The sequence below is a fragment of the Episyrphus balteatus genome, chromosome 2 (assembly GCF_945859705.1).
Source record: "Episyrphus balteatus chromosome 2, idEpiBalt1.1, whole genome shotgun sequence".
Lineage (NCBI taxonomy): Eukaryota > Metazoa > Arthropoda > Insecta > Diptera > Syrphidae > Episyrphus > Episyrphus balteatus.
Window position 1 is genome coordinate 1,193,855 of NC_079135.1, and position 16,230 is coordinate 1,210,084.

The 16,230-nt window shown below is 32.2% G+C and overlaps 3 protein-coding genes and 1 long non-coding RNA gene across 5 annotated transcripts; 2 read left to right on the top strand and 2 right to left on the bottom strand.

Moving 5' to 3' along the window:
- Positions 1-810: 810 nt before the first annotated feature.
- Positions 811-11,735, bottom strand: LOC129912501 (glycerol kinase). 2 transcript variants are annotated; one of them, XM_055990771.1, is made up of 3 exons: positions 6,620-7,139; positions 6,021-6,560; positions 812-3,184 (listed from the first exon to the last, which is right to left on the bottom strand). In XM_055990771.1, the coding sequence occupies exon 3, from the start codon at positions 3,177-3,179 to the stop codon at positions 1,521-1,523; it is 1,659 nt and encodes a 552-aa protein (XP_055846746.1). In that variant the 5' UTR covers positions 3,180-3,184; positions 6,021-6,560; positions 6,620-7,139; the 3' UTR covers positions 812-1,520. The 2 variants fall into 2 exon arrangements, with proteins under 2 accessions (XP_055846748.1, XP_055846746.1); XM_055990773.1 differs by lacking the exons at positions 6,021-6,560; positions 6,620-7,139 and adding an exon at positions 11,719-11,735 and having other exon boundaries at positions 811-3,184.
- On the top strand, positions 8,802-10,126 carry LOC129912502 (uncharacterized). Its single transcript, XM_055990774.1, has 4 exons — positions 8,802-9,292; positions 9,349-9,489; positions 9,543-9,598; positions 9,661-10,126. The coding sequence occupies exons 1-4, from the start codon at positions 8,936-8,938 to the stop codon at positions 10,091-10,093; spliced, it is 987 nt and encodes a 328-aa protein (XP_055846749.1). The 5' UTR covers positions 8,802-8,935; the 3' UTR covers positions 10,094-10,126.
- Positions 11,736-13,434: 1,699 nt separating the features above from the next.
- Positions 13,435-13,971, top strand: LOC129910484 (uncharacterized). Its single transcript, XR_008771517.1, has 2 exons — positions 13,435-13,488; positions 13,584-13,971. It is a non-coding gene; the product is annotated as an uncharacterized LOC129910484 (long non-coding RNA).
- On the bottom strand, positions 13,595-14,555 carry LOC129910483 (non-structural maintenance of chromosomes element 1 homolog). The gene is made up of 3 exons (XM_055987886.1): positions 14,367-14,555; positions 13,842-14,311; positions 13,595-13,783 (listed from the first exon to the last, which is right to left on the bottom strand). Exons 1-3 carry the CDS (start codon positions 14,464-14,466, stop codon positions 13,667-13,669), a joined length of 687 nt encoding a protein of 228 aa, XP_055843861.1. The 5' UTR covers positions 14,467-14,555; the 3' UTR covers positions 13,595-13,666.
- Between the last annotated feature and the right edge of the window lie 1,675 nt (positions 14,556-16,230).

A 16,230-nucleotide genomic window follows, 5' to 3' on the forward strand; every position in this document is an offset into this window, starting at 1 on the left:
GATTTTATCTTTGTTTTTTATTTTCGAATTGGCATAGTAATTAAAAGTTGCGCTATTTATAAACGAACAAAACTGTATACTTAAAATTTTTAAATAACTTCATTTTGAGGTGACCCAAGCCCTCTGAATGCTTAAAAAGGCGACTTTTTGACCTTTAAATTAAATGGGGAAAAATAAAGTTCAATATAGATTTTCTTTTAAATTCGTATTGAATCATCTAAAAAGTATGTTTCACTTCACTTTTAATTGAGATTTCAATCAAAAATCTTAACAAATGTGCGGTTAGTTGAAAATCTGAAATTCTTAAACTTCGATGTTCATACTTTTCGTAAGACTTTTTTCTAAAAAATATATTAAAAAAGTCAAGTAACTTATTTTTTTTCAAGTTTCACACTCACTGAAACATGAATTTAAAAAAAAAATAAGTTGAACTTTGTTTTTCCCCATTTAATTCAAAGGTCAAAAAGTCCCCTTTTTAAGCATTGAGAGGGCTTGGGGCACCTTAAAATCAAATTATTTAAAACTTTTAAGTATACAGTTTTGTTCGTACTTTTGTTCGCAACTTTTTATTACTATGCCAATTCGAAAATAAAAAATTAAAATAAAATCGCTCCACCTTAATGTAAAAATCATATACCTAGCTGATCAAATCCTGAAAGTAAATATATGTAAAATTGAAAAGAAAAAATAGACACTTTATCTTGGAAAATATTTGGTTTATTTTTAACAAATAAAAAAAGAATACTAAAAATTGAACTTAAGTACTTAATTTATCCATAACAATTTATTTTTCTAAAAATAAAAAAAAAAAAACTATAAGTTTAGTTTACTTTACAATTAAAGAAAATCTTTGAATAACAAATTAAATTTTAATAATTTTACACAACATTCATAAAACTAAATGAAATTACGAAATTACATACATACAAGCTCACAATTTACAATACATACAGAAAATAATCATAACAAAGTTTAAAATTTTAATTTTCACAAAAAAAAAACTATTAAAATTAAGAATACAAATTTTTGCAGAGAGTTGTATGATATTTGGGGGCAAAAATATTTAAGTTAAATTCCTTTACCTATCTCAAAGCACAAACAAGATTAGGGGTGTGTTTATTGCCATTGGCCGAGCGATAAAATTTAACTTCCCAGAAATATATGTTCTCTTATCTTATCAAAGAAAAATATGATTTAATGAGGTTCAAAGTACAACACGCGCGATCAAAAGCTCGTCGATAAGTTAAAGTTCAATATATTTACATAATAAACAATAAATCCAATCTATGTTTAGTTGAGATAGGCAAAATGTTCAATAATGAAGAATGACTCATTTATAGTTTACTTTATCCTCGACGGTGAAAGTTCAGTAAACTATATATTTTAATAAAAATAACACAGTACTAAGCTGTTGTACGATGTACGATGTACATTGTACATAATTTATCTTTTCGATCACAGCACAAACTCTATACTCAAGACTTTTAGGGGGTAAGATTTCTTAATCCTAAACCTTTACTCTATGAAGCAAGTCTGCTGTTCGAATGAGCCAGCATTGCAAACACAGTTATCAAATAGATGCCAGCTGGTATAGAAGATATCAGCTTGTAACGTTCATTGGTCATGATTGCACTCTTCTTCTTAACAACCCAGCCCATACTGCGTTCTACAGCTTTCTTCCACTTGCCACAGCGTAATTCTCGTTCATCGTCTGTTGTGGTTGGCAAGAATGTGTCATAGAAAACATTATCATAATATCGTTTGTAAGGATCAAATTCACATTTATTGATACCCTCTGCTAATGCTGCCACCATTGCCGCTCCAAAGGCAGTAGTGTCTACCAGCTGCGAACGGTAGACTGGAATACCAGCAATATCAGCTTGGAGTTGCATCAAGAGATTGTTGTGAGTAAGCACTCCATCGGCATGTAATTTATTCAAATTATAACCACATTCTTGATGCATGCAGTCGAGTATATCGCGCGTTTGGAAACATATCGCTTCCAGAGTTGCTCTCACTATGTGATTTTTCGTTGTGAATTGTGTAAGGCCACAGATAATACCACGAGCATCTTTTCTCCAGTAAGGTGCATATAGACCAGTAAATGCAGGCACAAAGTAGACATCGCCTGTCGAAGAGACACTTTCGGCCATCTTTTCAGCTTCATCTGTATTCGACATAATCTTCATGTTTTTCTGCAACCAATTTAGAGCTTCTCCACCAATTGCAACTGCTCCCTCTAAGGCATAAGTCACAGGAGCATTTTTCCCTAGTTTGTAAGCAACTGTCGTCAGGAGACCATGTGAAGAGATAACATGCTTCCCGCCAGTGTTGCAGAGTACAAAACATCCCGACCGATAAGTGTTTTTCGCCTGACCAGGTTTAAAACACATCTGCCCCATCAACGAAGCCTGCTGGTTGCCTATGATCCCACTTATTGGAAGTCCATTAAGTACACTGCCATCCATAACCTTTCCGAATATTTCCGAACAACTTCGAATGGCAGGAAGCATGTCAGGGTGGATACTAAAAGTCTTCAAGAGTATTGGATCCCAGTGCAGGGTTTCGATATTCATTAGCATTGTTCGTGAGGCATTTGTCACATCGGTAATGTGCAGTCCCTTTGTTAGATTCCACACAATCCAAGTGTCAATGGTTCCTGCCAAACAACGACGTTCGCGACATGCTTTTCTTACAGCTGGCACATTATCCTTCAGCCATATGATCTTAAATGCTGAGAAATATGGTGACATTGGCAGACCAGTTGTGGCTTTGAAGTAGTTCTTATTTTCATCGGGAATTCTGGCAAGAATTCTATCCACCGTTTCGGTTGTTCGGATGTCATTCCAAATTATGGCATTGTAAAGAGGTTGACCAGTATACTTGTCCCATACAACTGTTGTCTCACGTTGATTTGTCACACCGATTGTTATCAAATCTTTTTCGTCGTAGCCCAAGTGTCGAAGTTTGGCAATAGCTTCAGCTGCACAAATGTGTATGGTTTTTATTATTTCCATAGGGTCCTGCTCCATCCAACCATCTTGTGGATGAATAGATTTTAAATCGAATTTACTTGATGCAACTTCTTTAAAGTCGGGCGTGGTGTATATAGAAAAGGCAACAGTGCTTGTTCCTTCATCAATAACGCCCACAAGGCGTTCATGTTTAATTTCTGACATTTTTTCTGCAAAAATACAAAAAAGAATCAAGAGATTATTTTTAGAGGGGCAACACTTATATCGTTGATGATGTGCAAATAATAATGTAGCCAAATAAGCGATGAAGTAGAACAAAGTGCAATTAGTCGGCAAAGTACGTTCAAAATAATATTTACTGCGATTAGATTTTATTTATTTTATTTACAAGTTTGTTTATGTAAATTGATCTCTTAAAACTAAAGACACGATTCATTGGACAATAAAAACGTTATCAACGACACAGAAAAATTTATTGTCACATGTGTCTCTGAGAGTTATTAAAATCCCCAAGATACAAATAAAATAAAAAAGATAATTAAGAAGTACCGCGTTTGAACTTCATTATACGAGTATTGTTATTGCATGTCATGAAAAAACTGACGATTTCGATGTGACGAACAGAGATTAGAATTTAGTTAGGGAAATTGGGGTATATTGAGATAAGTAGAGTGAACTTTGAATAAGTACTTTGATTATATTTAAACTATAACTTATTGACCCAAGTTCAAAAAGTAATTTCAAAGAAACACAAAAGCAGTGGTTCAGACTTTTGGACCACCCGTTGTGTTGAAAGATTACAAAACAATAGTATGGATATTTGGATGTTGCGCAATTACTTTTTTTTTATGTTGACGGCTGACATGAAAGCAAAAACTTTTGTACCGAAACCCTTTCTTATTATTACTCTTTTAAGGTAACAGAGTTTCGTTTAGTTGAAGCCTAAAACCGAACCTTCGGACCTTATGGGTATTGGTTTTAAAATTTCGACAAACTTTGTGAAACATTTTTAAGTACATACGAGGGTGGGTCCAAAAGTTCGCAGAGAAACCATGGAGGTGATTTGTTTACCTCATATTATTTGGACATGGATTAGAGAAAATTATACCGAGTTTGTTTAAAAACGCTAACTATCGCTCCTACAAAAAATAACATGCACGACTGGGCCGCACGAACTTGCTCTTAGAACTAACAACTTTTTATATACAAATTTGGTAAATGTATAAAAAAACATAAAATTCGTTCTTAAAATTCGTTCTTAAAATTTAAAAAACAACTCTTTAAATGAAATTGAGCTGTGAAAAAAGTATGCAGTTTAATTTCTTTTATATATGCATTTTTAGAAAAAATATTTTCAAAAAATAATTTTTTGATAAAAAAAATTTAAAATAAATTTGGTATGCCATTTTGTAAAACATATTAAACAAGCATTTCAAAAAAATTTCAATGTCAAAAATCCAAAAATTATTTTTTTGTTAAAAATTTTGTTTTTATTTATATTTAGGCAGAATAAATGTTTTTGCATACAAAAATCGTTAAAATTGAACTAGTAATTTGGAAGATATGCAATTTAAAATAAAAAGAAAACGGTTCTATGGGAGGTGTACCGTTAATAGGGATTTTTGAACAAAAAAAAAAAAACTTTTTTCATTAAAAGATAGACCTTATTTAAAAACGTATAGTCAATTTTTTTAATAAAAATCGTAGGATCAGTTCTTGAGAAAATTAAACTTTTCCAAAATTGGTATATGGACAGGTACCGTTATTTTCGGTCCAAAAAAATTAATTCCAAAAACTCCTCTGTACAGGATCCAAAAACTGCTACAGACCAAGTTTGAAAAAGGTAAACAAATCTGTTTCTTTAAAATTTTTAAAATAAAAAAAGTTTTGCTAAATACGGGTCTATTACTAAGGGGAAATGTTTTTACCATATTTATTTCACAAAAACATTCTAATTGCAGTTTTATCACACTTTATCACCACATTCAAATATTTTATTTATTTATTAATTTTATTGATGAGATAATAATGGAAAATAAAATTCAAACATTTCTCGTCTTTCAATAAAACCAATTATGATTAACATCCTAATAACTCAACCACAATAAAATTAACAAAAACTCAAAACACGATCATATAAATACGAATGTGTACTTATATCCAATCCTCTTCTATCACAAACTCGAACACAAAATAAATAAACTAATTGCTAAGAGAGCCATCAAGTCTAGACAAAAATAAAGTCTAATTCATAGAATCCATCATAGTCTATTGCATTCGATTAAATGAATAGATAAAATAGATCACTTACCTATTCCTTAATTAAAAGAAATTAATGAATGAAAATAGATACAATAACACCTGCCACTGACCGACCCGGCAAAGCACGGTGTTGGCAGCAACGATACAATGGAATTGAATGCACTTTGGTAATTAAAAAGTTCACAACGTAAATATACCGAGTTCCTTTTTTATTTACTTTTTTTGTGTAAACCAGTTTATATTAATTAGATACTTCATTATTCCATATAAGAGTGGGATGTGCGATTATACACAAAACACATACAATAACAAGTTCCAAAAGAAAGTTAAGTGCAAATATAAAATTTAAGATGCAACTTATTTCATCATCTGATTGATTTTTGTTTGCCAAATTTAAGACGAATTCTTCAAGAAGACACTTTATATCCAAGGTCAACTTTTGACAATTTTAAATAAGAAATTCTCTAAATTCTTTTAAATGCAACCGAAATTTACAGTTACATCATCTCAACCAAAAAAAAAATACAATTTTTTTTATGTTATTGTGCGTTTACCTCCACAGAGACTATCTACCTACATAATTAAACAACACAAAATTTGTTTTTATAATTTTTCTCATTAACATGTTGTTATTTTTAGCACTTTGCAGACTTATTGGCAAATTCGAATTGTTGTTGAAAATTGGAACTCAATGTATTCGTGGCAATCTAATCGCTTTTTGTCGATACTACATTATCAGCACATTTATAAAATAAAAAAATAAAATCCAGATAATTTACTTACGAAATAAATCTATTTGTTGATTTAGTTGAAAGCTGGAAGAACCCTCTTTAACAAAAAAAGTAAACACGTCCGCACTGTTCTTCGGCTAAAACACGAATAAAAACTAAATAAATACTCTGCCAGCCATATCTCGCTAAAACGCCAACATACAACGGACACGGACAGGCCCTCTCAGCAGTTCGGGCGGCTCGCTCGATTGAAAACACAGAAATCGTCGCAATGAAAGCGACAACAACGTGGGACTACGTCAACCGCCCATCATCATCATTGTTTTTAGTTATCAATCACGTTTTTAAAAGGGGATTTAATCTCGTTTTTGTCTTTTTTTTTCTTTTGTTTGCTATTGCGTTTATTATATTTATTGGGTTGTGTACGCAAAATCCTTACATGTCATCATCATCGGTATGCGAATGAGAAACTTTGGAATGTCATTTATCACATTTGCCCCCATTGGGATCAATAGACTTTAATCGAGCTTTTCGAAACATTCTCTTGACTTGACTTGGTTTTTAGTTTTAATATCTATTTTTGTTGATGTGCCTATATACAATTTGTTAGTAAAAAAATGTTCTCCCATAGAAATTTTAATATTAACATACCATGCACGCGTAGCGAGGCAACACAAATCTATATTTTATTTGTTCTTCCGAAAATGTGTTTCTTGCGAATACCACATAATTAAGACTTTATTGTATCTATGAAGTCTTTTAAAAAAAAAAGACTACATTATTTAGTCCTTCTTTAAATGAAACAAAAAAAAAATTACGTAATTACACTTCCTAGTGTTTGACAAGCGAGAACACAACAGACAGCGGCGGAACTAGATAAACTTGCTGTTGTGTTTGCCAAAAAAGACGAACAACTACAACACACAATCACGTGAACTTGACGAAATTGCGTTCTATTTGAGCATAGATATATTTTTGTTCTATATTTACTTTAGCTATTTTATAGAGGCACCCTGAGACGAGCCCCTTTTGTTGACGTCATTGAAAATAATCGTCGAGTTTTACCAGTTTTTTTTTCCAATTTCTGTATAGACAATGCGCATTGCATTTTCTTTTTTTCTAATAGAAAAAGCTTTAAGATTACTCAGAATGTTATGGTTTTAAATCAGAAATTAATTATAAATGTTTGTCTTAGTATTTAGGGGATTTTTTTCTCAACAGATGCGAATCTATTTAAATAAAACTAATATTCCAAAGCATATGAATTTGATGTTTATACATAAATCTGTTCCACACTCATTCCAAATCCTACAAAATTTAAGTCAGATGCTGTTCCAGATGCTTTAGAAATTCTATGAGATTCGACTAAATTTCACTGAAATTCGCAGATGTTGACTGTTATTAACAATGTGTGGAACGTATTTCATTTTTTATGGGTTGTTCACACCAAGAACATATTAAGACCAAAATTTAATTTAAATGTAAAGCTACTCTTAAAATCTTGTAAAATTATAAACACATAAAAATTGTCTTAAATAGGAAAAAAAAAGATAGAGACCCTTAGTATGATATTGTTATTCGTCTCTTTCAGGGATTTCTTCATACTCTATGATTCCGCCTTTCCTTTTTCTTAAGAAAAATTAAAATACAGTAAACAAAATAAAATGAATATTCCACCTGAAGTAAGTGTCATCGCGAGGATTTCGAACATTGAACACCAAATCACGGTTAAGTTTGGTGTCTGCAATATTTTTGCTTTCATTACGAAAATAGAAAAAGAATTTTTAATGAAGCTATTTTTGTCAAAACGATCGGTTTTAATCCCCGGTAAAGTTTTATTTCCCCAAAGTCTTTATTACAATCACAGCTTCTTTACATATGGTTAACTAATGGAAAAGGAAAAATACCAGATAAGTCAGATATAAATAAAATCATATGAAATTGATACATATGAGCGAAAAATCGAGAATATCGTATTCTATATTATTTCGGATGATCTGAGATAAAAAATGATCTTTTATGGCAAAAGAAAAATCACATACAAGGCGTGTTTTTTTGGCAAAGATATCCGCAGTCGGATTTCCCAATATCTACACGTAACAAAAATTTTTATGCACATACCAAGAGAAAGGAAAATGTTATCTTATACACTTCGTCAAAATTCGCTTGGTTCAGCTTCTATTCTTATTGGTAGCTGCGTGTTGTTTTTGTAATGCATGTAAACGCCAACTGCGGATACGGATAGTAAGCTAAATAAACAAAGCTACAGAAAATAAATTTTCAATCTTAAAAATGTTATCGTCTAATAAAAAGTGATTATCGTTTTAAGTGAAGCTAGTCTATCGTCAAAACGTTATCGCCTGTCGATAATTAAATCACGAAATATTTAAAATCCCTGAAAAATTTAATATCGTATAATAAGAATTATCTCCCTTGGCAAATAGAATTTGAGATACCAAAATTTTCCGGTATTTTTTGACAGAAGACCAAATGTGGCAAAAGGAAATTTACATTAGTCAACGTCATTTTCTGAACGAAAATTTAGGTGGACGAGTAAAGCGATTTAGGAAGATTTTTCTTGCCTAAGTGCCAGTTAAATTTCCAATAAAATTTCCTGAATTGAGAATTTTGTATAGCTAATCAATCAGCGACGCGAAATATGACTTAATATTTAGTCCCTAAATTTTCTGAACTTACGTGGGATACTTTGGATAATTGGAGTACCGAATCATATTCGTACCTTTGTATGATACAAGAGTATCTAGGGAATCGCAATCTGAACATGTCTATTTTTGTGTAAACAAAAAACATGTCATATTAAAAAATGTCATATTGAAAGGTGAGACAACTTATCGATTGTGAAACTGTGATGACTTTTGTGTTTATTTTTGTTTTGTTTGTTAAGATTTACTTTAATTCCACGTTTTAAGTTATTCATTTTTTTGTATTTTATTTATTAAATGAGCAATGCTTGCCTTTGTTTATGCTTTTCTTTTCGTTTTCATTGCTGCAAATCAAATAAATGCAGGGCCATTAAATGAGACTGATACATGGAATGGCAAATGGTTCCCCGGGAATCCCTACAAAAAAACAACATCAAATAAAACTGATTCATGGAATGGCAAATGGTTTCCTGGGAATACCAAAAAAGACACCATATCGAAGGAAACTGACCTTCAGGAATTATTCGATGCAACGAAAACAGAAACAAATACCAAAGAATCATGGAAAGGTAAATGGTTTCCTAGTAAGCCAAATGGTAAAATAAATCCAAGTAACATTCAAAATATGATTAACATTGAATCGACTTGTGATGATGGAAAGGTATAATAAGATGGACTTGTTTTTTGTATCTACTTAATAACATTTTATATTTTAAGAGAAATATCGATGTTGATTTTGATCCGGAAAACCAAAGGCAAAGCTACAATTATCTGTGCTTCAATCGCAAATCAAAATATGAACCAAGCTATGCCACGTCTCCTATTCAGCACGAATTTTTAGTTCCACCTGCTTTCAAAGTTAATTTAATTAGCATCTTTAAATAATAATTATTAACATATTTTAATTTCAGGCTCCTTCGTATTGTCAAAATGAGACTATCGAGTATGAAGATCGACTGCCCACATTGTAACAACTTAAACATGACTCATACAAATTTGAATATATTAAAAATTTATTTGTATTTTTAGTGGAGCTCATCGATATCTCTATCCCAAATATGGAGAATACATTTTTCTACCTCCTCAAAGATGGATGCATAATTTGGAATATGGAACTGTTGTTATGCTTTATCATCCTTGTGCCAATAAAATGCAAATTGATCAACTAAGAGGTGCTCTGAATGCTTGCGTTTATCGTCACATCATAACCCCATCGAGGTTACTTTTGCCAGAACGGCCATTGGCACTCGTTGTTTGGGGAAAAAGCCTTGAGATGTCTGTAGTTGATGTCTCTACAGTAACTGATTTTATTAAAAACAATGCGAAAAAGGGACCCAAATCAGGAGAGCCGAAGGTACAGATATACGATGCAGGTTTAATTGCTGAATCAAAACTTGTTACGGACCAAACTGATTCAGAAGTTTGTGCTAATATTAATAATGATGTTAAATATTATTTTTAAGAACAGAAATAATTAAAGTACTGTTATATTTTAGAGTATGTAGTTTAGACTTATGTTGCCACCAAAAATTGGAAGCTAGCCTATGAGCAAGCTTAAAAAGCTTTTAGCACAAGTTTCGTTGCACATCTGTTTCGAAATTTGCGCTTTTACTGAAACAAAATGAAACTTATTCATGACTTGGCTCAATTCTGTCCTGTGTTCTGTGAAATACGAAATAACTGATTAAAATAAGGCTCAAATGAGTGTCAATAGTTTGAAGCCCTTTTAACACTTCAGGGTTTTAATAAACCAACGAATTCGGGTCTTGATGCAGGATAACAAAAGAAATATTCTCATTTTCGACTTTTATTAATGTTATTTCAGGAGTATGTATTAAAAACACATACTCCTGAAATAACATGGCAATAATTTGATTAATCTTTGGATACAGTGAAACTATTTGGATAGTAAATGTCATTTTTACTTCCTCTATAGGGTAAGTATTGGTTTTGTGTCGAAACAAATTTTGGGGTTTTAATCAAAACCAACATTACGATAATGGAGGGTCTCACAATTCCGTCCGTGAGTCTGTGCGTTCATCTGTACATATTTCCACAGCGTGGACGGATTTTCTTCAACTTTGGTACAGATGATTTTTATAAAATTCTCCTCCCATAAAATTTTTTCAAGTTATACCAAACAACTCGAAAACGGCTTAAACGATTTTTATTAAACTCTGCCCCATTTTGCGTCGTTTATGAAAAGATCTTACCAAGTCATCGCAATTCAACACGGGCCAAGCCGATTTGAGGTGTTCAGACTTTGGGTGAATATTCTGTGACTTTAGTGAGATGAGTTGTTCTGAGTTGAGTCGGCTATATTCATAAATTACCCTGAACTCACGATTGCTAAGAGTTTTTAGCAATTCTAAGATGTTTTTTTTTAATTAAATGTTAGTCCGAAAATCTAGGACGAACATTACGAAATATATAAACCAACGAAATAGTCAAATCAAAAATAAGAACCGACTGCTTTTTAGGATGCAGGATGCACCATAAACAAAAAATACCAAGACTGGAAAATTTCGTACGTCTTTCCCCCCAAAACCCTTTTGTGTACATTGCTGTCTGTGAATATATGTGAAAGCCACCACGTTGGTAAATGACGTTAACACGCACACATTTATAGATTCACGACATTCACCACACATTTGACACGAAAACAACGATAGGTTCACGACATTCACCACACCTCGCAGCTTGTAGGCAAACGTCAGTTGACCGCCGAGTTTCCAGTCTTGGTATTTTTTGTTTATGGGATGCACACTATCTCTCTTGATTAATATCAAAACGAACAGAGAAAAATCTTTGTAGGTAATTGATACTGAATTTGAATGGGATAGTTTTTTGGATGTACTAAAATAAAACAATACTACTTACCACTAAATAATCTTCAAGTTTTGTTTTTTTTTTAAACTTACTTTGCTCAGAAATATTTCCTAACTTCGTGAGTTTTTATATGAAAGCCTATTCGTCTTTTTTTGTACAACCCAAAAGGTAGTACAATTTTTGAGAACATACACAGGTTTTTGAATTCTTAAACATACATTTTAGTTAAAACATAAATAATTCAATTTTGGAATGTACCTCGCCCGGCCGGCAGATTTTCATGTCCGAAAAAAATGTAAACAAAACGGTAAATTTGATCTGTTTGTTTTCTTTCGTGTTCTTTATTTAATTGGTCGAATTTTCCTATACAAATTTGGGATGATTTAAGTGCTGCCGAAAGTACTTTAAAATTGAATTGCACACCAATAGGAGTATTTTGATACTTCGAGGCTTTCGCACTCTAATGTCGTTTTCTATTGACGAGATTCAGAATGAGATTTGTGAATCTGACTGATGAAAGGGGAGGGGGGGGGGGGTGAAAAGAGGAAATAGTGGAATAATCTCAGATTTTATAATCTATGATCTTGAGATTCAAAAATATGAATATGGGATTCAAAAATCTGAATCTGGATTTTTATCAAGATTCACGCATACAAGCACACGCACTTTCACACACACTCCTCTGTTTGACATTTGTCTGAACATTTGTTGTTGTTTTATTTTAAAAAGTTTTTTTTTATACACAGATTTCGTACACAATTACATAACTAGATTTCATATTCTATTTGCAGTGGAAAATCTAAGATTTTTACACAAAAATCTCAAAAGCAAATAGAAAACGACATAATACTATGTTTCCACCTAGCCTAAATCCGAGATTTAGCTAAGTAGATTTAGAATAAATCTCGACATTTATTCTAACGCCGTGTGTGAATTGCGTTAAATAGTTAACCCCGTGTAAAATTTTTGACACTATTGAGGTGAAAAAAAAAAAATTCAGCTGTATGGCTTATTGTGTAATATTTTTCTCTGCCTCTTTTCTGCCATGAAACTTCTTTTCAATAAAAACAAAACCATCTGCATCCAGGTCCCAGAGCCCATTAAATTTTTAACCCTCTGAAAATTTTTTATTCACCTCAATAGTGTCAAAAATTTTACACGGTGTTAACTATTTATCGCAATTCACACACGGCCTAAATCTCGGATTGAAAGTAGGTGGAAATCTTGGATTTAGGGTAGGTGAACCCAAATCCTTGATTAGCGAAGTAGATTTAGAATAAATCTTGAGATTTATTCTAAATCTACTTAGATAAATCTCCGATTTAGGGTAGGTGGAAACGTAGTATAATACTAGATTTAGAAATCTCGAGTTTTATTCTAAATCTCGGATTGAAAGTTGGTAAAAATCTTAGATTTAGGGTAGATGAACCCAAATCTGAGATTTAGCGAAGTAGATTTAAAATAAATCTCGAGATTTATTTTAAATCTACTAAGCTTAATTTCGGATTTAAAGTAGGTGGCAACGTATTATAAGGAATGAATACACCGGAACATTCACGCTCCGTTTAATCGTTCCGCTATCAATTTCCGGTGTGATCATTCCTTATAATGTTTTTTTTTTCTCGCTAGCGGGACGTGGTTGTAAAAAAGAGTATACAAATTGTTTTCTTTAGATTAAAAATTAAGCTTTCTGCATTTTGTAGTTTTTTCCATTTCGGGAAATAGAAAATTTTCACTTCTGTACTTTTTCATTTTTTAGGTCAATGTAGTTAAGGCTTTTTGAAATCAATTTTCATGATTCTTTTTTCGTCGCTGATTTTAATTTAATTTTTTGTTCATATTATTCAATCAAAAAAAATGTGATTATTCAATAAATTTTTTATAATTTTCGATAACTCTAAGAGAGGCACCTTAGAACTGTAATTTTTTTGATACTGTATGGTTTGGGCTTAGAGTTTCTTCTGTAAATCAAATCTAAAGCCACTGGCGCAAAATAGTAAACAATTTAGTAAAATTCTAGTCATTTTAGTAAGTTACTTTGTAAATTACAAAAACAGTTTAGCATTTTACTAAATCGTTTAAAAAAAAATCCCCAGCATTTTGTCCCATTTTACTCTTAACAGAAATTAATTAATTTGAAACCATGAAAAACTTATTTTATTACGATAAACAAAAAAGAACTTAAATAAATGGAATGAATAAAAACTTAAGCAAATGAGGTGTTCCAAACTTTCTGGCAAGCCGGACAGTTGGATTTCTTAATCAAATACTTTCGAATGCATTCTGAATGAAATTTAGTTTCGCATTCATTGCATGATGGATCCTGAAAGAGTACACAAAAAATTAGTTAAAAAATCAAGAAATTGCAGATCCTTACTTACCCAAAGAACAATAGTTTTACACAATGAACACTCCTTGACATCATCTGGAAAAGAACTCAAAAGTAAACTCTCGAATTCAACCATCATTCGTGGACCAAAGAATAAAGTATTATCCGATTGGTAAAAGTAACCAACATGTTTCCAATTTTGTAACAAATCTTCAGCACGATTTTTAGCCAAAGGTTTATCTGGCAACATAGTTGACAGATTGATTGCCCGAATGTCGGGTATTCCATATTCATCTGATGACGCAATTGTCGTCAAAAGAAGTCGAAAGTAATTGCGATCTTGTTCGGAAAGATTATTGAGAAATCGAATTACTTTGGAATTCATTGTACGGAAAACTAAGAATTCTTCTTTGGAAATTGGATACTTGACAAATGCAATGTCGTGATCATAGCGGTTTAGTTCTTCATTGATGTCTTTGATAAATTTTTTAAAGTGGGAATCTTCGGGCAAACGTACTTCGTCTGGAATTTCAAGAATAATTTCTGTTTATGTGGTTCAAGGTTTTGTGGTACTCACATTTAGCACATATTGGTCTGAGTATTTCGGTTGCATCGGCTTTTGTTAAGCTTCCATATGAAGCACAAACTTGAACAAAATGTTGTTTTACTTCTTCCATTATTAATTTATTTTGTTTTAAAAAGTTTATTTCGTTTTTAAAATTGAAGCAAAACAATTTTTTGTAAAATCAAAAATAGATCTGTTTGGTTAAAAAATTTTACATTTCGTAGGAAAATTGGTCTAATATTCGATTGGTATAAAAAGCAGGGTGTTTCTGATTTGTTGTGCTCTGGCCCATAAACAAAAAATACCAAGACTGGAAAATTTCCTACGTCTTCCCCCCCAAAACCCTTTTGTGTTCAGTGTTGTCTGTGAATATATGTGAAAGCCACCACGTTGGTAAATGACGTTAACACGCACACATTTATAGATTCACGACATTCACCGCACATCCAACACGAACTCAACTATAGATTGACGACATTCACCACACCTCGCAGCTTGTAGGCAAACGTCATTAGACCGCTCAGTTTCCAGTCTTGGTATTTTTTGTTTATGCTCTGGCCACACTAGATTAGGAAAATTGAAGTGAATTCGAGTATGTTATCCCTGTTCCATTGAAGGTGGTAGGCTACTTAATAGTAGATGTTTTGGTTAATCTAACAGCCTTATTCTGGCAAGCCTCACAAGTTATGAGAACCTCAAAAGGTGAACTGAATTTGATTTTGTGAGGTTTTTGCGTCACAAAAACTTTCGAATTTGTGATCTGCTCTAAAGCAGGTCAAAACTCACAAGTTGGATTTTTGCTAGTAAGAAGTTTTTGAGAAATAAATCCTCACAAAATCGAGTTATGATCACCTTGTGAGGTTTTTGTGACTTGTGAGGTTTGGCAGAATAGGGGGGTAGTTAGCATATCATCTATTCATGCTCTTCTTCTCGAGTAGATACGTTTTGTATTGAATTCGTTGAATGAAAGTGCGTCCCATTGAAAATCACTAGTAAGCTACTAGTAGCACTTTGCCATGGTAAAAGAACAGAAGGTATGATAATTAAAGTCGCCATTTTACAAAATGTAGTAATAAGTTTTTGAAGTTTAATTTGGCCAAGTCAAAAGCAACAATTTCCAAGACAAATTTTTTAACAACAAGAATTTAAATTTTCTGATGTTTTTTCTTGAATTTTTTTTATTTGTATTTTTATTAGGGGTATTCACGATCCGATGCAACTGGTCGAGTATCATTGCAAAAGTGCAAAAGTGTAAAATCTTACAACACTACAACAACAAAATATATGGATTGAAATTTTACAATGGTCTTGTACTTTTGCTATACCCTAACCCTATTGCAAAATAAAAATACAATGGTGTAAAATTTTTTTGACAGATGGCAGCCCGCCGTCGCTTGTCGCCCATGATGAACAGTTTATCTTTTTTATTCTTATTCTTTTTTATTTTGTTTCTTTTGATGCAATTTGTGAAAATAAATTAACCCGAAAACAACAAAGAATGAAATTATAAAAAAAAGAAGAAGCATTGGTGGAAAGACAACTCCGTAAAAAAAAAGAGTGAAGCTGATACAAATCATATCATGGATTCCATTCAATATTTACTATAGATAAGAAGAGGTGCGTTCACGATCTATTGTAAAAAAATAAAATTTTACACTTTTACTACGCCTGTTGCACCAGATCGTGAATACCCCTATTATTTTTACTTTGCTATAATACCCGATGGTATTGTTTTGTTAACCATGTTCGCTGTTGACTTTGGAGACTTTGGAATCAAAGGCCGACCTGATAGATTGGTGCCCATTTTTGACAAACAAATTTTGACAACGTTCGGAATATATTACCCTATTATGTGTACTGTGGGAATTACATACCT